This window comes from Leucopleurus acutus, assembly GCF_964270905.1.
Source record: "Leucopleurus acutus genome assembly, chromosome: 11".
Lineage (NCBI taxonomy): Eukaryota > Metazoa > Chordata > Mammalia > Artiodactyla > Delphinidae > Leucopleurus > Leucopleurus acutus.
In genome coordinates, this window is record NC_139152.1 from 18,469,658 (window position 1) to 18,491,305 (window position 21,648).

General features: G+C 37.3%; 1 protein-coding gene across 7 annotated transcripts in view; it reads right to left on the reverse strand.

Annotated features, from left to right (window-relative positions):
- Nucleotides 1-21,130, reverse strand: part of C2CD5 (C2 calcium dependent domain containing 5) — an 82,491-nt gene extending 61,361 nt beyond the window's left edge. For 5 of the 7 annotated variants that reach the window (XM_082849622.1, XM_082849621.1, XM_082849620.1 and 2 more), the window contains exons 1-7: nucleotides 20,968-21,130; nucleotides 20,732-20,850; nucleotides 10,960-11,046; nucleotides 9,398-9,569; nucleotides 8,027-8,122; nucleotides 5,590-5,745; nucleotides 4,551-4,749 (exon numbers count right to left, since the gene is read on the reverse strand). In XM_082849622.1, coding sequence (XP_082705748.1) covers nucleotides 4,551-4,749; nucleotides 5,590-5,745; nucleotides 8,027-8,122; nucleotides 9,398-9,569; nucleotides 10,960-11,046; nucleotides 20,732-20,821 — 800 coding nt within the window. In that variant the 5' untranslated portion in view covers nucleotides 20,822-20,850; nucleotides 20,968-21,130. Of the gene's footprint in view, nucleotides 1-334; nucleotides 603-4,550; nucleotides 4,750-5,589; nucleotides 5,746-8,026; nucleotides 8,123-9,397; nucleotides 9,570-10,959; nucleotides 11,047-20,731; nucleotides 20,851-20,967 lie in introns of those variants that run through there. The other 2 variants (XM_082849625.1, XM_082849624.1) reach the window with 1 other exon arrangement.
- Nucleotides 21,131-21,648: the final 518 nt, after the last annotated feature.

Genomic DNA, 21,648 nt, shown 5'->3' on the forward strand with positions numbered 1-21,648 from the left:
ATCATCAATTTTATTTCTAACCAAATGCAGAAATAATGGCAAAAATACATACTGGAGGATTCTCCTAAAAACTCACAGTATACATATACAAGATAGGGTTCTTAGAGGATCTATGGAAGAGACTTTGGAAGCTGGAAGAACACTTTCACTTCCATGTAGTTAGAGCCTCTGCGGCGGCTAAATACAGGATTTCTTCAGTGCCACTGGACTACGAGTGATAAAAGGAGGAAGCAAAGACTTGTGGTACCTGCCTACGCTACCTGCCTGCCTGCCCTCTGCAGCCACTCTGCCCGTGGCCTGCTTCCCCAGCTCTGGAGTCTGAGCAGTCTCGTACCAGTATAGATGAGAGTGGGAACAGACACAGAGAAGTTCTGAGTAAGTCGTGAGCCAGTAGCAGTATGAATTGGGCTGTTGTGAGTCGAGCGGCATCCATGGCTTGGAGGATGAACCAGCGGAGACCTGAGGGAATTTGTGGTCAAAGTGGAAGAAAAGAAAACAATACATACAAGAGATAGCAAAGTTATGTTAAAATAATTTCAAAGGAGCTTGTAGTTAGGGGACAGGAATTATTTTTTAATCCCTAGCATGCACAAAACAAGTTGAGATAAAAAAGAAGAGCTAAATATTAATTTGTTAAGAAATAGTTACAAAGAATCTGATTAATAAATTAGGAATGTGAATAAGAAAAACAGCAAGCAGAACTGCCAGTGGAATTAAATAAGAAAAAGATTAAAATTTGGATTTTCAGTTACTTTAAAATGTTTGCTATTATTCTGATCACCACAGAGCTTACTAAACAATATTTCAGGAAGAAAACACACATAAAAATGAAAAGCCAAATATGATGTTCTTACACTACTTTGAAACTGAGATATGAATAACTGCTGATATATTTTTCTACAAAGGAAGTTTAACTAACAGAACTGTTTCTGTCTAGCATATCAAGACAGAGTTATATAAGAATATGAAAATGATAGCATAAAGAGAAATGAGTGAATTGAATTAATATAAGTAGATCCAATTATTCCATATTTCAGCACCCCAAGTATATAGCTTAAAACCAGGTTACACTGGGAACAAAACAAAGCAAAGGGACACCGCTTTTAAAAAAAAAACATTAATTAAGCAATATAATGACTTTTGTGTAGCTTTCAAACAGAATAGATTATTAAACTTAAAACAGAATTTAGTTAAACTACATTCTAAATTGAAATTGTGTAAGATATCAACTAACATCCTGCAATAGATCACATCTATGCACATGTAAAGGATACTTAGACCAGATATACTTAGACCAGAAACATACATCTATGGCACTTAAATTTTCACAAAGAAATTTAGCTGAAAGAGCATAGTTATAGTGGATGGGGAAAAAAAGGTATATTATATAATTAAGAATCCTAGACTTCATATTAGCAACTATTTCATTGTGCAATGCCTTCCCTTACGCACAATGAGGGGAAATGAATTAAGTCACTACACTGAAAAACTACCATACTCCCATTTTTTAGAATTCAAAGTAAAAGTAATCGAGAGCCCAACTTTTCCTGGCCTTTTTTCCTTTTCCGCTGCCCAGTGAACATTCCCAATAATCACAATTTATCAAGATCCAAACATGAGTTTTCGTTAACTGGCAATAATGGTCTTTTAAAGACCATCTACTTTCTGAAAATATCACTGCTTTTACTATAGGACAAATGTTTCTGCTTTTGTTGCTAATTTAATTTTTTAAAGTGTTTAACTGGTAAAAATCAAATATCTCACTGGTGACTAATTTCTACACAAGCAACTGGGTGAGGTTTTATTTTTGTTTTTTCTTTCTCTGTTGAAGTAAGTGGCTAATGGAGTTAAAAAGTCTAAGAATCAGTGCCGTACAGAGGAGAAACTATGACTAATGTCTCCTAGACTTTTTTTTTAAATTAGAGAATCAATAAACCATATTTAAATGCACTTTCTACCATCAAGATAGTTCAGCTAGGAAACACCAAAGAGCTTTATACTCCGTAATACACTAAATATCTAAAAGGAAAACACAAACTGATGGAGCAGAACACACCATTAATAAAAGTAAAATAAAATGAACATCATTAAGTGTTCAAATTATGACATCAAATTAAAATCCAAGTACAATGGAGAGAGCATCACCATAATGTATTCTTTGAGTCCTAATTCTTATCAATCTCCTTGCATGAAAGGTTGCCTTACAAGAATACCCTAGTGGTATTTCTAACATTAAATCTATTCAGGCAGGAACATAATCCAAACTACCTTATCAAATCCCTGTCTAGAATCAACAATGTTAAAATTAAAAACCAAAATAATTATAATCAGGTGACTCATAAAACAATTTTAAACTAGTGCCCAAATTGATTCATTAACAAAAATACAAAGAAGCTGGTTGAAATAAAGCAGCCTGAGGTTTTGTTTTTGTTTTTTTAAATAACATGACTTATGCAGTAATATGCCATTAGGAAATCTTAATGAAGCCACTTAAATTCTTCATGGTGTGAATAGCTCACAATTTAAGGCAAATGGCTACAACAAAATTAGAAAAAGAAAACTTAGACAAGCTCAGATTTACATAATGTTCGCCTTCCTGAATGAAGGCGAAATGTATTCCCCTACCATCCATATGTCACTTTAAGGCACCAACAGGTACTGCAGCTTTCTTTCCACTAAGTAACTCAGTGAAAAGAGGAAAACTTCAGACATCACAATTGCAAAGGCCAAGCCCCTTCAGGCAGTACAGATAAAGCTGGAGGGTGGCAGAAGGAAGAGGGACCCAGCTCTTTACTTAAATTTGCTACGGAAAGAGAAAAAAACCCTAAATCCCTCAAAAAGTTATACCTGCAATCTGACTTTACCTGTAGCAGAAGGCAGTTCATATCTTTTTTAAGACAGATTTTAAATGGAAGATAAAGCAAATTCACTCAATAAATCATTTAAAACATTTCACTTATCAATATATTTCCAAATAAAATTAGAAAATATATGTAATACTGTGCTCCCTCTTGTGACTAAAATTTAACCCAAATAACTAAAGGCCAGCAGAAAGGAACAATTAAACAAAAAGAAAAAGTTGATAAAGAATCTCACTTTTACATAGACTGTTTGAAAAAAAAAATTGTGATTGCTTTCTAGGCAACCTCTCTTGACTACTGCTGAACTGGGAAACATTTTGGGTTTTCTGACTACAGAACTCTGACCTCCTGATGATAAAAGACAGAGGTCAGCACACTATATACAGTACAGGCCAAAATCCATCCTGCCATCTGATTCGAAAATAATTAAGTTTTATTGGAACAAAGACACACTCATTTATTTGCATACTATTGACGGCTGCTTTCATGCAACATCTGCAGAGTTGAGTCCTTGCTATTTCCATTCCGGTAATTTACCAAAGAAGTTTGTTGACCCTTGATCTAGAAGAATCTCTAGAGCAATGGTTCTCAATGGAAGTACCATTGGCATTTAGTATGGAACAAGTCTTTGTTGTACAGAGTTGTCCCTAGCTGTGTGGGACAGTCAGCATTTCTGGTCCCCAATAGAATCATCCTGCTCACCCCAAGCATTACGACAGAAAATTTTCATTTCAAGCATTCTTTGTTGATAGCACCACCAACACCATGTTGAGAATCTCTGCCTTAGGCACAAACGATGACACATTAGCCAAATGGAGCCAACAGAAATGTTCTGTTGGATCACAAATACTTTTTTAAAAAAATGTAAGAGTTTAAATTCCTTTAGATCAAGATTGGCAAACTCCTTTTTTTTTTTTTGGTAAACAAACGTAAAAACTATATGGCCAGTGCTTGAAATATTAACTATCTGGCCTTTTACAGAAAAAGTCTGCCAACATCTGCTTTATGCAGTACCCAGTATTCTCAATTATACCCAATTATTTTATTTATATAAACTACTTGGCCTCTGTAGACACTGGAGTTTGAGACCCCTGCACAGGTCAATCTTTCCTGCTTTCTATACTATGTTGCTAATGATAGGCATAATTGGATTATCAGATATAGGGTATTAAGCATTCCCCAGACAACAAGTAAAATTCTTCAGAATGCATAAGCTTTAGATATACAGTGTCTAAAGATGTGGACCAAGTTTAATTTTATATTACTTAATTTGAATTTCATGACAGTATAAATATTAGGAATATCTAAATAGTTTTAAGCTTCAAATTTTGATAGTCATCTCTGATAAGAAAACTGCTGCAGGAAAAAATGTATGTTGAACAACTCTACTAAAATGTTTCAAATCAGGGCTTCCCTGGTGGCACAGTGGTTGAGAGTCCGCCTGCCGATGCAGGGGACACGGGTTCGTGCCCTGGTCTGGGAAGATCCCACATGCCGCAGAGCGGCTGGGCCCATAAGCCATGGCCGCTGAGCCTGCGCGTCCGGAGCCTGTGCTCCACAGCGGGAGAGGCCACAACAGTGAGAGGCCCGCGTACCGCAAAAAAAAAAAAAAAAATTTTCAAATCAAATGAAAATATGTAGACAAAAGATAAAAAGCTCCATAAGAACAATTCATCGATTCATACTTACTCCTTCATTTCTTTGGACGGGGAATTACATGCAGGAAGGAATGCTGCTGGGCTACTTAATTTATCCAGTGTACACGCTGTTCCTATGGCTCGTACCACTAACCCAGATTCGCCTTCCAGATCAAAGCACTGTAAGTACCCAACAACTGCATTTCCTCTCATTTCAAGCACTTTCAAGCCAATCTTCCTCTGCAGTTCACCTACAAAAAAAGGAAGAAAACACAGTCAGCCTCTTATCTGCATGTTGCATAGTACAAAGCTGGACATGGTGGTAATAGGAAAGAGTCCAGAAAATCACAGATTATTTAATATATTAAGTGTAACATTATGTTAAATATAACATTTGTATGTATTTATAAATATTAAATATAATTAACATGTTAATATAAGTATAAATATATTTCTATTTTCTATTTAAATACATAAATTTATTATAAACATTTGTACTTATTAAATATAACGTATTTATTAACTGATATATCTGTGTGAGTGTGTGTGTGTGTATGTATGTATGCGTGAGTGTATATATACACTCACACATATGTACATAATAAATACAAACTTTAGATGGAAATAAGTTCTTCAAAGGAAAATAAAGAAAAGTAATGGGGTAAGAGTGGCGGGGGAGTAGGGGTAAAAGGAGGTACGAGTTGTCAGAGGAGGACTATGAAAAGGCAACATTTAAACAAAACACCTTAGAGAGATTACCTAAGCTCTGAAAACAAATAAACACTCCAAGGAGGAAAACTAGAACTCAGTTTCCTACTCCTTGTTCAGGGCATTTTCTACCATGCCACTTCATAAGCCCAATTTCCTTTTACTACCTAGTTAAGAACTATAAGCTTCTGATTCAGATTTTGTCTTGTTATAAGATGGCAATGCACATGTGTTCAGGAGGATGGGGCCAGGGATAGGAAATCAGTCAGTTAACAATTCATAGTCTTCATTGTAAAGTTTTAGTAGCATGTCAAAAGGAAGTGAAGAATTTTGGAGGATTAAGTCAATCAGCCATGAAGTTTTTTTTTTTTTTTTTTAAATACCTGACATTAAAGAAATGAGTCTCTGTCTGGCCTCGTTTGATGCCCTTGGTGTGCGAATTCGATCAATCCATTGATATTCTGGGTCTTCGTTGACCACAAGTTCTTCTACAAATCCATGAATTATTACAGCTCTATAGCACTTTGGAATAGATGTCGCTGTTAAAAAAAATGATCTATTATGCTTCTCTTTATCACAAGGCTAAATTTAACTTTTTAAAAATGTACAACTAAGTTCTTACCTTTTGGATACATAGTACAAGAACATCTTTTACTGTGATAACCTCAATGCAATCATAATAATACTTTCAATCAAACAGTCTTCTAAGTTCCATTTTATTCTTAGAAATAATCATTTTCCTTCATGAGGCCTCTTGCCTTTCTCAAGTAAGCACAGTAAGATATAAACTGTATTTTTATAATTTAGAAAACAGCTACAGACCATCTTAAATAGCGTTCAATACGAAGTGTAAAAAAGTCAAAATTAAAGTGAGCTAGCTGATATTATATAAAAAAATCAGAAAGCAGATAATGAATACCAAAACACTCTAATCATTGGAAGCCCTTTGAAAAAGTTCTGCACACCACATACTGCAGCCTTAAAAACCAAGCCATTACCTTTCTGACATAATCTGAGAAGTTATACAGGCCTGTAGTTTCTAATAATTCATGGTTATAAGGCCAATTGGTTCAGTAGTCACTATACTACTTAATAGACTCATTCAATACATAGAACAACAAACGTCACTGGATTTATTAAAAAGGGGAGAATGTGAGAACATCTATACCAAACTATATGCATGCCTTGAAACTAACTCCACTACATAGGAGTTTTCAACCCTATTAGTCCAGGCTGGCTATGAATTGCCCAGATCTGTTTAATTGTGACCTATATTTCATGGCATCCGCAGGGCTCCATACCTGTAGATGCTTATGTCACTATGGATAGTACCACAGTGCCGCCTCTAGTGCTCCACTCCTATCTTTCAGCATCCTATACCAGCATAAAATGCCACTGGCTTTTTCTTTTTTTGACAGTTATTCAAAGCTTAATTATAGTCAGATCTTTTACACATTTGACAAAAGTAATTTGTTCTAACTTTTGAAAGAACTGTAATGGGCAATAAAATATTAACCTTTATAAAGTAAGACAAATACGTGAAAATTATTTTAACCTTTGTTGACCTACTGGTACAAGAGTAAAATCTACGTTAGATGATTAGCTTGCAATCTTCTCTATAAATCAGTGTCCAGTAATTATGCTTTTTAAATAATTCTGCTTTTTAAAGCCATTTGAGACTTCTGCAATATATACACGTCCATCCACCACAAATGGCTCCACGTCTGTATGGCCTGGTTTTGAAGAGCCCATTTGAATTAAGTCTGAATATGCCACACGTGTAGCCTCATCAAATTTGTTTCCCAAATGTAGACATTAATGGGATTTGTTTTCATTGGCTGAGAAAGTGTGACAAGTCCTCTCCCCTTATGTTGTCGCTAACCTCTGACAACCCGCTGACATCAAAGTAGCATAGGCTACTGTTCAGATACAGTGTATCATCTGTTTCATATCACAATGTTTTATATTATGCAGACACATATCTAGTTTAACAATGCAGTGATTTTCTTTCAACATGTGGCCTAAATGAATTGTGGACTCTTTCTGTATAGGTCCGTTTGGGTTTATTCCCTTAATTGTTGGGTTTTGAGTTAGGACTGTAGCAAATGCACAGTTCACCTACAAATGCACACTTTGTATTCCCATATATAATTTCTCTAAGGATGAATTAAATTGTTGCATTGCAGGAGAAAACATTCCACCTTTATTTTCAATCTTGTTTCCAGTCATTCTTAAGTATTTCAGAGCTGTAATCTTATGTAGTGCTTTAACAATTAATTCTCCACCTCAGACTCAATATCACTAAACATAAGGTTTATGTAAATATTGTCTCATTAATATATGGATTCTTCTTTAAAAATTCTGAAAAAGATCCAAAAATCTTCACCTGTTACCCTTTCTACTGGAGTTAAGTGACTGTAACCAGCAATGATTAATGTGATTCCTTCTAATCACACTCTTGTGGGCAGAGGCTGGCACAGAGACTAGAGAAGTGAGGATGTGGGGAACAGCCAGAGGCAGCCTCCCTGTGGGCCACAGTGTCACTGTCATGATGACCGCATGCACACACATGCCCCACTGGATTTTTCTAAAAAAACTTTCTATGAACTTGTGAAAAATTAGATATCATTTACTTTAAAATCAGATAAACAGTTCCCAGAGCTACAGTAATTACTTCTGAAAAATTCACAATTTTCTCTCTGGCATTAAGACCAAGGTATAATACGTTTTCCATTAGACTTCTGAAACATTAATTTGATTTCTCATATTTAACAATTATTAAATTTCCTGTCAAATGAGTAATAAAATATATTTACTTACTGCAAAAGAATTTGATTCCACATGACGACTGCCTAAATCGATTTAAATCATTGAAGAGGTCTACTTTGACAACTACATTGATTTCCCCACGGATACCTGTAATTTCAAAAGGAAAAACAAGTTTCTACCTTAAGAAAATAAAGTATAATTAAATAATCAGGCAAATAATGATTTAAAAATAATGTATCAATCATAACAGCAATGCTAACTTTGTTTCCTAATTATTTTCATTCTATAGATGCTCTAATTTATTTAAGTAAATCCTGTTCTCCAATTTATTTTACCATTTTAAACATCAATGAATAATATAGAATATGAATGTTACAATACACATAAATCTCATCAAACATCTTATCTTCTTATAATAAACTACTATCAATGTAATTGCCAGGTCAAAAATGTAAAATAGACAGAAAAATGCAAGACTGTAGGCAGAAGCATCTGCCAGTTCCTTATGCCCATAATGGTCCCTCTGCCACTTTAAAGAGATGACATACTTTTAGGCTAGTGGTTCTCAGACTTTTTGATTGCAGGACCCTTCTACAATCTCAAAAATTACTGAAGATCTCAAAGAATCTTTGTCTATGCGGGTCAAAACCTTCAATATTTACCATATTATAATTTTAAATTGAGAATTTAGACAAATATTTACTTATTACTTCATTTAAAGTAGCAGTAAATCGATTTATGTCAAAATAAACACTTTTATAAAAATAACTATTTTGAAAAACAAAAGAAATTTTAGTGATAAGAGTGGCATTACATTACATTTTTGCCAATCTCTATAGTGTGTAGCTTAATGAAATAGTTAGATTCTAATTTCTGCTCTACATTCAATGTGTGGTAACATCATACATCATAAAACCTCTGAAAACTCCATTGTACAACTTGTAAGAAAGTGAGACTAAAAATGGCAAATGTCATATAAGTATTATCCTGAAAACAGTTCTCATCTCACTTCACAGAGCCTGTGAAAGTATCTCATGGACCCACGGATGTCCCAAGACCATACTTTGAGAACTTTGCTTTAGGCAACAAAAAGCCTTTGAAGAATTTTTTTCCTTTCAAGAATTTTTAAGTAGAAAAGTTTCAAGATTATTCATTTTAAAATGTGTTTTAGAAACAGAGTAGCAATATTAGATGATTTTCAAATGATACATTTGCTTACTATATTGTACAAATTTAGCAGGCATTATTTCAAATTATGGTCAGAAAAGTTACAATTCTACCAACAATACAGACTACCACATGTCTATTAAAAGAGAAGACATCTTTTGAAGATATGTATTTTAAAAATACCAGGCACAACACAAAAGTCTTTAAGGATAAATTAAAAGACTGTGACTTATTTTCTTAAAATGTATTGCTCACCATGAATGGTATCATAAATTGGAAACCATCCTGAGATGACTGTTGCAGCCTCACTGTAGAGTAAAGGATCAATGTCAATGTACACTTTACCAATGGCATCATTTGCACTATATGTATCATGGTCAAGAACTGTGATCTGGAGAGGTTCATCTTGTAAATCTTCATCATCCACCTAAAAAAGTATATCTTAAAAATTAAATCTTATAATTTAAAAATCTTCATTACCATAAATGTATACATATACCAAATGTAAAAGATTACTTATTTCCAGGAAAAGAAATCTTATAGATTTATCTCTAAGCAAAGGTAGAGAGATTAGTCATTAGGGAAATGCAAATCAAAACCAATTAGATAACACCTCACATCTACATTCTTTGTATTAAACTGGTCATCAAGTCTGGTGAAGTCAACCTCCGAAACCTAAATACCTTCTTCAGGTGGTTTAAATATGAGACAGTTCAAAGCAAAAGAATGCAGATGGTCCTTAGCCATAGGAAATCAAACTCACCTCATTCATAATAAAAATACACATTAAAATTATACTGTGAATACCACTTCAGACCTACTAGGATGGCTTACATTTTAAAAATAAAATAAAATAAAATAACCAGTATTGACAAGGATATGGAAAAACCAAAACTCTCACACATGCTGGTAGGAATGTAAGATGATGCAACCACTGTGGAAAAGTTTGGCAGTTCCTTAAAAAGCTTAACACAGAAATTACCGCGTGACTCAGCCATTCCACTTCTAGGTATAGACCCAAAAGAACTGAAGACAGGGAGTCAAACAGATACTGGTACACCAAAGTTCACTGCAGCATTATTCACCATAGCCAAAAGGCAGAAACAAACCCAAGTGTGCATCAACAGATAGAGGATAAACAAAATATGGCATATTCATACAATGGACTATTATTCAGCCATAAAAAGGAATGAAATTCTGATACATGCTACACAACATGGATGAACCTTGAAAACATTATGCTAAGTGAAAGACGCCATACACAGAGAACAAATACTTATGATTCTACTTATATGAAATACTTATATAGGCAAATTCAGAGTCAGAAAGTAGATTAGAGGTTACGAGGGGCTGGAGAGAGGAGGGCATGGGGAGTCATTGCTGAATGAGTATTTTCTCTTTGGAGTGATGAAAAAATTTTGGAAACAGTGGTGATGGTTGCACAACATTGTATGTATGTGAATGCAATTAATGCTACTGTATTGTACACTTAAAAATGGCTAAAATGGCAATATTTATGATACGTATTTTTATCACAATTCAAAAAGATGTTTAATCTGTACATTATTCTTAAGTGATTTTTGGTATATGCTAAAATCCAGAGAAAATTACTATATAATAATATAATACCTTTTTAATCTGGGTTCTCCTATTCATATATGATATTTTCTGAACTGTAACATAATTTTTTGAAAACTCAATATTCTTAGGAAATATTTTTATGGTGTAGGAAAACTACTATACCTGAAATAAAACGTAGTCCAATCATTCCTGCGAAAAAAGGGTCACCGCAAAAATGCTGACATTTAAAAACTTACCTCAAATTTAAACCATTCTGAGTTCCACTGAGGGTTGAGGGACTTGAGATACACATCTGTTTTAAAGGTGGTATTACCAAATTTTACCTAAAAACAAGTAAGAACAGTTCAAATAAAAATATTAAAAATGTGAATAAAATTAAAATTTAACATCAGCTAAACAATAGGAGGATTAACCATGAAGGGGATAAAAGACAACTATCCCCTGAGACAAAAGGCAAGAAAGTATGGATGGGTCCAGGCAAGTTTATAAACTACACCTGGAACAAGGGATCACCCACTGTTCTGCCTGACTAGCTCTACAGGGAAATTAAAATCAGACCATTATGTCAGTGTGGAGAAAGTAATCACACGGCCTTCACTAAACAGGAGCTCAGACAAAAGGGGAAAGTCTTAAGGGTGGAGGACCAGCAAAATACAATCAGAAGGTAGAAAGGACAACTGACTCTTACCATCTCATCAAGGGAATCCAGAACTACAGCCCATTATTATAAGAACTTAGTAACATATCCTCATATTTTCTCACTTCCTCAGTATTTGTTACTTTTTAAATCCTTACCTGTGCATACACAGTGATCAGCAATAAACTATGGTCAGTAAGGGTTTTATGTTTCTATCTTCAGGGACAATAAAAGGGGTTGGAATGGGGAGACTACCCTGTTTCATAGCCAGTCTTGGCAGATACTAAATCAAAATACAAAAGTAAATAAGAAGAAAAGGAAGAAGGCAGAAAGGAGGCTAAATCCCTGGGACTTGCTTCTAAGAAAGAATGGAGATTGTGAAACCTCAGGCTGGACTTGAGAAGCGGTCAGGAAGCTTAAGAGCAAAACAGTTAAGAAACTACTTCCTAGATTGTTTCACCTTTCCTAAACTTGATCTCTCTAAGCTCTTCCCTAATTCTATCAGTTATCACCATTAAGTATCTTTTCTAACCTCAAAATTCATTAAAGGTTTATCCCGATACCCAGTAAAGAGTTTTGCATGTTGTAGATACTTAGGAAATGCTGGTTTAATCAGATAATCTATGAAATCTCCTTTCCTTCTTGACCTACAACCTTACTATTGGTATTATAATACTTGTAGGTATTAATGTTTAATCAGTCCAGAAAATGTTCTAAAAGCAAAATACCCAAACCTATAGTTATTATCTTCTGTACATTTTTCTAGTTATTTTATCATGCAATTTGAATTATCAAGGAATGATACCAACCATTGGGTACCTAGGCAGTTTGGTCAGAGGGTTGAAAAGGTTTAAGAAATTACATAAAAATAATGAGTTCTTGCATGGTAAGGAATATGATAAAGTCAAAGATAAATAAGAAAGTGAGAAAAAGGATTTGCCAAATATGTCACAAACAGCTAATTTCTTCAATTTCTAACAAGTTCCTACAAAGCAATAAGAAAAAGATCAACAAACCAACCAAAAAAAGGAAATACAAAGAAATGGAAATATAGATGTCTTTTAAGTATATCAAGAGCTGAAAACCTCATTCATACTAAGAGAAATCAAACTAAACCGACATTTTTACTACTCAGGTTGGCAAAGATCAAAAAGTTTGAAAACACAGTGTGAACGAGGCACTCTCATACTCTGTCGCTGTGAATGCAAATTAGAACAATCTTCACAAAGTGCAGTCTGACAACACTTATCAAAATTTTAAATGCCTATACCCTTTAAATTCATACATAGGTGCACAATGACATATATAAGCAGCATTATAGTAGCAAAAGATTGGAAATAACCTAGAAGTCCATCTATCAGGAACTGGCTAAATTAAGTATGGGAAAGCCACACAATGCAGTGCTATACAGAAGACAGAAGCAGTTCTCCGTGCACTAGTATGGAACAATGTCCAAGATACATCCCTCTACTGCAGAGCAGTGTGTACGGCATTCTTTGTGGAGGAAAAAAAATGGCAAAATGTTATAAGGCATGTGATATGTGCCTATATATGCACAGATTGTTTCTGGAAGGATATACAACAAATGTTAACAGTGGCCACTAAACGAAACAAGACAGATCGGTTAAAGGAAAGGCCATGAGAGGCTGACTCATTCTGTACATTTTGGATTTTGAGCCATGCACATATATTACCTATTTTTTAAATGGATTATTTAAAATTCAAAAACATCAAAAATTAAAATAAAATTCAAATGGCAAAAACTGTTTTGATTCAGTTATAAAATTCTGGATTCACTGCAGGGAATTTCTCCTGAAGTACTTTCACATATGGCCCCTTCCCAAAAGATATACAAAAACCTAGTGACAACAAGAAAATGACTAAATAAATCACATGCTCCCTACTAAAGAATGGAGTTGATTACATGTACTGTCAGGGGATGATGTCAATGGCATAATAACTGAAAAAACCAAGTAGTAGAATATAAAAAGTATGATTACATTTGTTTTTAAAAATATGATATGTAAAAGTTTTTGTTTTTGTTTTTAAAGCCAAGGAGAAGGAGTAGATGAATACATGCCAAAGAAGTGACAGCAATTATCTCTGAAGGGACTGATAAGGGTGTAGACAACACAGTATAGTGTTGTAAGTAAGAAGTAAGGGGCTTTCAAGTTTTACTTGAGTATTTGAATCTTTTCTAACAGGAGCTATTCATGTACGGTCATCCCTCAGTACCCACGGGTATTGGTTCCAGGACTCCTCCCACCCATCCTCCCACCCCACAGATACCCAAATCTGTGGATGCTCAAGTCCCTCATATAAAATGGCACAGTACCTGCACATAACCTATGCACAACCTCCCATACACTTTAAATCATCTCTTTAGTACCTAACACAATGTAAATGCTATGTAAATAGTTGTAAATACCATGTGAATACTATGTAAACAGCAATCACACACAACAAATTCCAGTTTTGCTTTTTGGAACTTTCTGGAATTTTTTTCCAAATATTTCCTACCTGCAGTTGGTTGAATCCGAGGAAGTGGAACCCAGGGATACGAAGGGCCAAATGTATTACTTGCACAATTTTTTTTTTTTTACTTTTAAATCACAAATGTTAAAGAAATGAAACAAGGAAAAAGAAACCTGGGAAGAAATCTGCTCATACTTAAGAAATCTTACTTATCTAGCTTTCATTACATTTCAATATTCAAAATATCAAAGAAATACTTATTGTTTAATTTACCTAAAAACTGCTTTATTTGAAGTAAAATGTCGTTAGGATTCATAAAAGCATTCAAAACCATTCAAAAGCCAAATGTACTTAAGGAGTTTGGCTCAACTGCCAAAAACAGCATATCATTTCTTAAGCTATGATTTCAGAGCCCTCTTCAGTTTTGTCCCATTATAATGTAGTGCTATACTGTGATTTTTTTTTTTTTGGTAAACTGTCCATTCTAGATATAGTAAAAATCTGATAGTCCCCACACTATACTAAACAAACAAGCAAAAGACACGATTTTAGAAGAAGAAAAAGGCTAGAGTGTATGTTTTGCCAACATTGTGGTGATTCCCCTTCTACTAAAGAAGAATCAGAGCTCATTTGGCCTTATTTAATTCGAAGGAGATTTTATTACTCAGCAATTAAATGAATGTCTTAAAATTTAGTTAAAGAACATCAGGGATTTTAACAAGATTCCCTAGTAAGGTAAACGCTTTCTCTTTCCCCACTCATTAGCTAAATTACCTTGAGAAAGTTATTTAACCTGTTATTTAAAGCTGCTTCCTCCTCTGAAAAGGGGAGTTGCTGTGAACATTAAACAGGATAATGTATGTAGAGACTTAGCAAAATGTCTGGTAGAAAATGCTCATTAAATATTAATTTCCTTTCCTCTCCCTGTTCCCTGAAAGGCTCCTGGATAAACACAAAATGATAATGTAGTTTAGCGGAACAGTTTGTAACATGCACATTAATATTGGGATATATTTTGATTAATACTCCCCTGGTACAGAATCCCATCCTGTTCATCCTGGAGATTCCCACAATAATCATCCTGAAGTACTACTTGGTCTTCACTGGCTTCCTAAACCCCTCACATCATATATAGTAGAAATTCCCTCAACCCCAACGCAATCAGGACCAATATCTGATTAGTCAATCAAATAATCTGGTTAGATCAGATAATCATTAAAAATGATACAAACAGTAAACATTTTCAAATAAAACATATAAATAAATATTCATTCCTCTATCTTTTATCGTAAGACTGAAGCCTCTTCTTTGAGTAAGGGTCCACCGTTGACAGTTCTGTGTCATCTTTTTTGCATAAACCAAAACATATCATCTGTGTTTGCCAGTCTCTCATAACATATCATCTGTGTTTGCCAGTCTGGGTTTCTTCAAAATGTGGTAAAACTTAAAATCACTGGTTAAATAACTATGGATAGAGAATCCTAGATTTTTTACAATCTTCATCTAATTCAAGAGCAATTTTTAGCAACTGTATCCATAATGCTTTACACAGCATTATCAACTTCATTATCCCACTTATTTCACTGATTTGTATAAGATTTAAATAAATAACAATAACAAATAGTGTTGGCATAAATAGGTTAGGGAATAAACGCAACTGCCTCTTGGTAAAGCATATCAGCCAACTGATGGGAGAAGCAGGCACACTGGAGTATAATCTAACGGTATGGGGTATTCAAGAATGTGTTCATGGCAGAAATGCAGAGCACTGGGCACTGTAATGAGGCAGTTAATAGAAACTGGTTAAGAGAGCATCTGCTGTACAGACTTCTCCCCATCGTTTTCAGACCACTCAGTAATCCGCATCCTCTCTACCCAGCCAAATTTTACTTCCCACTTCTATTTAACAAGAACCCTCCCTTCAATTACTTGTGCTATATTCCCTCCTTTTGCTTTTATCATTTATCCTCTTCATCCAAAAAATGCCCCCTTTTCCTCTCTGCCTATGGAAATGGCACCATCTTTCAAGCCCAGCACAAAGACAGAAATCTTTCATATCACATAATTTATCCCTTTATTTTTTATCCCTTTATTTTTTATTTTATCCCTTTATTTATCACATATTTATCCCTTTATCCCATATCACAAAATTTATCCCTTTATTATATTGTAATCCTTCATTATCCCCTTTTTCATGCATTAATCTTTCCCTTTCTGCTGGATTATTCCTATTAGCACACAAATATGTTCTAATATCTTCCACCTTATTTTTTTTTAAGTACTAAAAACTGCATACTCCCCCCCAAATAACACACTATTTCTTCTCTCCCTTCACAGCCATATTTCCTGAAACAATTGCCTATGCACACCTCTCCTACTTCCTTACTCCCATGTACTTTAACCCTCTAAATCACTACAGTATGGGCTTCCGTCCTTGACACTCCTCAAGCCAGGACCCTTAACATCCTTATGTTGTCCAATCCAGTGATTTCTCTGTCCCCTTACTTGACCTCTCAGTGCCATTTGACAGTTGAGGATTTCCTCTTTCTAGAAACTTCCTCTCTTGCCTTCTGAGACATTACTTTCTGGATTTTTCTCCCACCCACTGGCTAACAATCTCAGTTTCCTTCCCCTAGTCCTCTACCTCTAATAAATTCTTAATGTCATGTTCATTCAAGGATCCATCCGTCTTCTCGCTCCCTCTTCTCTCCCCTAAGTCAATGGTTCGCAAAAGGGACAGAACCAACTTCTAAAGAAACTTTACAAATTTAGGGACGAATAATTTCTAAATTTCAAAAATTTCATTTTTGGGACAAATAATAATAGTATTTAGTAAGGAAGACCAGAGATGCTAGGTGTCCTGCAATTCAAGAGACAGTCCCCAACAATGAAGACTTGTCTCATGTCATGACTTTCAAATATCCACACCAGAGAGCCACATGGGTGAAAAACCTACCTAGACCCTAACTCAGGTTTATAGATAGAATATTATGATGGGTTTTAATACACATTAACTGTCAAGAAATGCAACCACTGTGAAAATTAATGGACAACTCTCTTTTTTTCCCATGAGCTGACTATAGTGTATTTTGGGAAATCAGATAACCAATGGCAGTGAAGGCCCATCCGAGATGCCAAAACTACACAACTGTCTCACTCTGTGAGAGGAGCAGTCATGTTCACGTGATTTTACAGGGAGGGGAGGTACTTCCTATCCTGAATTCTGCTTTATTTTCTCCACATGGGGAGCTTCTCACCATCTAGCATACTTTATCTCTTACTTAACTATTTTTTTGATTAACTCCTTCCTCCACTAGAACCTAAGTTCCGTGACTACAGAAACTTTCATTTTGCTCTCTGCTCTATCCCCAGCATGCTGCACAACAGCCAGTATAGTATCTGATATATACAAAGGCTCAGTAAATATCATGGGCACAACCTGATTACTTCATGTCTTCCGTGGTCATTAACAAGCACTTCCATATTGAAACACATTAAAAAATACTTTTACTTCTCTATCATATTACAGTTAGAGCATTATATTGATATTTTTAAACTGTGGGCATAGATAGGTTATATTAGCTATAGATATCATGCCAAGATAGTAAAGGGAAGATTTCAAAATACCTGCCATATAAAGGCAGGACCGGGTCTCACAAAGTTGAGAAGCACTGGCCTGTGTGCGCTTATTTTTAACTCATACCTCTCTTCGAAACACCACACTCACAAATCCAACTTTCTCCTTGACAACTCCAATTAAAGGAACCAAAGACATCTCAAATTTAACATGCCCAAATGGAAGTTGATTCTCAACCCACTCAATCTCTCTCAACTCTATGGAGAGTGAGAAAATTGCCCCAGTGACTCCAGAAAGCTAGGAATCACCTTTCAGTCTCCCTTTCCCTGATCCCTACTCCAGTCTACCAACAAATCCCCTACTGTCTATCTTCAAAGCATATCTGGAATCCATCCATTCTACTAGCAAAACCATCACCTTGACCCTCACTGCCTGTTTTTTGAACTATAATGGAATCTCCTAACTAGTTGCCTGCTTCAGCTCTTTCCCCTCTGCAGTTCATTCTGCAAGCAGCAACAACAGTGCTCATCTCAACAAGTGCTTCCCTCTGAACTGAGAATAAAATCCAACCTTCAGTCATGGCCTCTAGGATCCTACACAACTGGCTCCCTGATTAACTCTCCAACGTTACTTTACAGCACTCTCCCCTTCACTTACTACATGCCAGCACACACATCTTCCTTCACTTCTTAAAACAAAGCAAACCCTCAGGATCTTCCCTCTGCTGAGACTCTCCTATCCTCCAGCCTCTTTTGCCCGGCCCCTCCCCTACACAGACAAACAGACAGACAGACAGACAGACAGACAGACACACACACACACACACACACACACACACACACACACACAAGCACACCCTGAGCAGCGAGCTCCTTCTCGTCCCCAGGTCTCTGCCTAACTGGCACTTCCTCGGAGGGCTCCCCTGATAATTCAACCTAAAGTTCCTGAGATTCTCTATCGTTTTCTTTCATGGCACTCATCACAACTTGTAATTATAAATGTACTCTTGGGACTTCCCTGGTGGCGCAGTGATTAAGAATCTGCCTGCCAATGCAGGGGAAATAGGTTCGATCCCTGGTCCAGGAAGATCCCAGGTGTTGTGGAGCAACTAAGCCCGTGTGCCACAACTGCTGAGCCTGCGCTCTATAGAGCCCACAAGCCATAACTACTGATAGTGAAGCCTGCGCTCCCTAGAGCCCGTGCTCCGCAACAAGAGAAGCCACTGCAATGAGAAGACCATGCACCACGATGAAGAGTAGCCCCGGCTCGCCACAACTAGAGAAAGTCCGCGCACAACAACGAATACCCAACACAGCCAATAAATAAAAAATAAATAAATAAATAAATAAATGTACTCTTTCTTTACTTTTTAATGTCTGGCTCTCCCACCAAAATATACACTCCATAAAAACAGGAACCAAGTCTATTTTCTTCACCGTCACATATGCATCAGCTAGATCGGTGACTAGCATGGGGCTTGGCAAAGAGCAGACACTCAGTAACTATTTGTTGAAAGAAGGAATTAATGAGTCACCCTTTAATCCAACCCCTCCCTCACCAGCAAAAGCCATTTGTTACCAAGCCCTGAGAATTTTACCTAAGAAATGTCCCTCAAATCTTTCCCCTTTAATCCATTCCCATTGCCATTCTAAACGTGCACATATTGTCTGGGTAATTTTACCACCTTCTTAACTGATCTTGCCTCATCTCTCATCTATCCAGTCCATCGATAACATCACCATTCAAGTCATCCTACAAAGAAACAACCTAATCCAAACATGATCTTACTTCATTTCTGCTTGAAGAACTTCCCCCGTTTACCCTCTATTTACAGAAAACACAGAAAAGGGCGCTGGTGCCAACCTACATTCCCAGCCTTATCCCTCACAACCTCCACTACGCACACATCCGCTTTGACTCCAGACACATCCCAAACTAAGATGGTTTCCTAACACACCATGTATGCCACTCTGTGCCTCTGATGTTCCCTCTGCCTGGTAAAATCCTGGGTACCCTACAAGGCCCAGTTCATATGTCACTTTTTTTAGGAAGCCTCCCTAAACCTTCAGAGACAGAATTAAGTTTCCACAGTCTACAGAAACACTCATCATCTTGTCTGGAGAGGCAGTATTTGCACCGTGTATTAACAAACCACTAGGCTTTGGAGATTTACAAGGTTAAGGCACCTTGGGCAAATTATTTACTGTTCCTAGGGTTTTTTTTAAGTTATAAAATATTTTTAATTGTAAAAACAGTCAATAGAGGTTGACGATGCAAATGTTATCTCAGAACATTTTCCCTTGTTTCCTGAATTTGCTAGGCTCCTATGTACCAGCAAGTCCCCATAGCAGTTCTCAGGTTTCATGGTTCCTTTCAGATATGTTTTAATTGATTACATGTATATATTGCTTGGAAAGAAAAGTCCATGTGATATTAAAACAAATAAACAAAAAACTTGTGTCTTTCAGGTACTTCAATTACAATATGGGAAAATAATACAAGAGCAGGACTGTTATAAGGACTAAGAATTGAAAAAAACTTAGCACAGACCTGGCAATAATGAGATTCAATACGTATTAGCTATTATTTATTAACCTAAACTGTGTGGGTCAGTCTCTGAGATACCGGAAAGCAAAGACTAGGCTTTGGCAATCTGTGTATCCCCATTACCTATCATCTGGCCCAATAACACACCCAGTAACTGTTTCTCACATAAAAATGAAGTTGAGCTTGAGTATTGCCATGGCAATGTCTGATTAGGTCAGAGAATCTTTAGGGAACATCAACAATATTTTATATTGATATGGAATCAGGCTGTATATTATCACGCATCTATCAACTCCAAACATTAATAGCCCAAATGATTATCGTTCTAATGCTCTGGCTCATCATGACAATTTTTTTTTTTTAAACATCATCTCCATCACTCTAGCATTAAAAGCTAACTACCCTCACCCCGCCAACGAAGGGTGTGTGTGTGTGTGTGTGTGTGTGTGTGTTTCAGTGGCCGCGTGGTCACACCTTGGGATGTCCTGACTGGCAGGTGGCCTGTTAGGAGTCCTGACATCAGGGTCACCCTGCAGGCAGAGCAGTAACAGCCTCCCCGCGCGGCACAGCGCGCCGCGGACGCCTGCGAGCAGCGCTCCTATCACATGGGCTGCAGTCTCGGCAGTCAGCCCTCCAGGGAGGGCTGTACAAGCACTGCACCCAGCAGGGCGGTCGACAGGGGAAAAGGCTGAGAGGCTGCGGGCGAGGTGACTAAGATCCTTCACAGGGCTCGGCGCTCCCTGTGTTTGGAGGGGCAGGACCTTGCACCAACCTCCACGAAGGCATCAGTCAGGTCACTAGCTCGGTCCATCACCGGCAAATGGCGCCCGGCCACGATTTTCACCTTCAGCTTCCCAGGCATCGTCTCGGCTTCGGCCTCTTCTTGGGCTCCTGCAGAAATAAACAAGCGAGTCTAAGCCGAGCGCCCAGCGGGGCGGGGGAGGGACGGGGGCGCGCGGGGTAACTGACAGCGGAGGGCGCGCGAGGGCGCGCCGCGCCGCCACCTACTCTCGGAAAAAAAAGGGAGCCGTCCTGCGCAGGAACTGAGGCCTCATTCCGGAGAGGCAGCCGGAGGAGCGACCCCGGTGGAGGCTTCTGCCCCGGCTCCACAGCGCTGGCAAGAGAAGCAGAAGCCAGTCAACATCCCATTGACCCGCAGCCGCCCATACGAGTGTTTCTCCTCCCCCCAAAATGGCGGCTCCCAGGGCGGGGAGGAGGCATCGATCGCTCGGCGCTCGGCCCACTTCTCCTGGGAGGCACTAAATTCGCGGAGAGCAGATAAAGGAGGCGGGACGGACTTCGAGGAAGCTGGTAGGCAGGGAAACGGGTCGAGCCCCGCATCATCCACCGACTCTGGGGCTGTAGTTTGGCGCCTTGCTGCTTCCCAGGAAGAAAACCTGCCCACCCTCTGGGAACGAACCGCAGCTGCGGCTCGGTAACTTCTGCAATGCATTTCCAAAAGGCTGGGACAGAAGGAGAAGCAGCGGAGACTGCTAGAGGAGCGATTTCAGTCTGCCTTTAACAACCCACTAGTAGTTCGTGAAATCAGCTTAACTGGTTTCCACCTGGAAAGGGTACAGTTTTTCTTATATCTGAAACAGAGTGAAAAATTTCAGGAACATCTTGGATAGTCGAGTAAGTATTCTGCAGTAACACTGTTTATTCAGTCATACACACGTGTACTGGGTG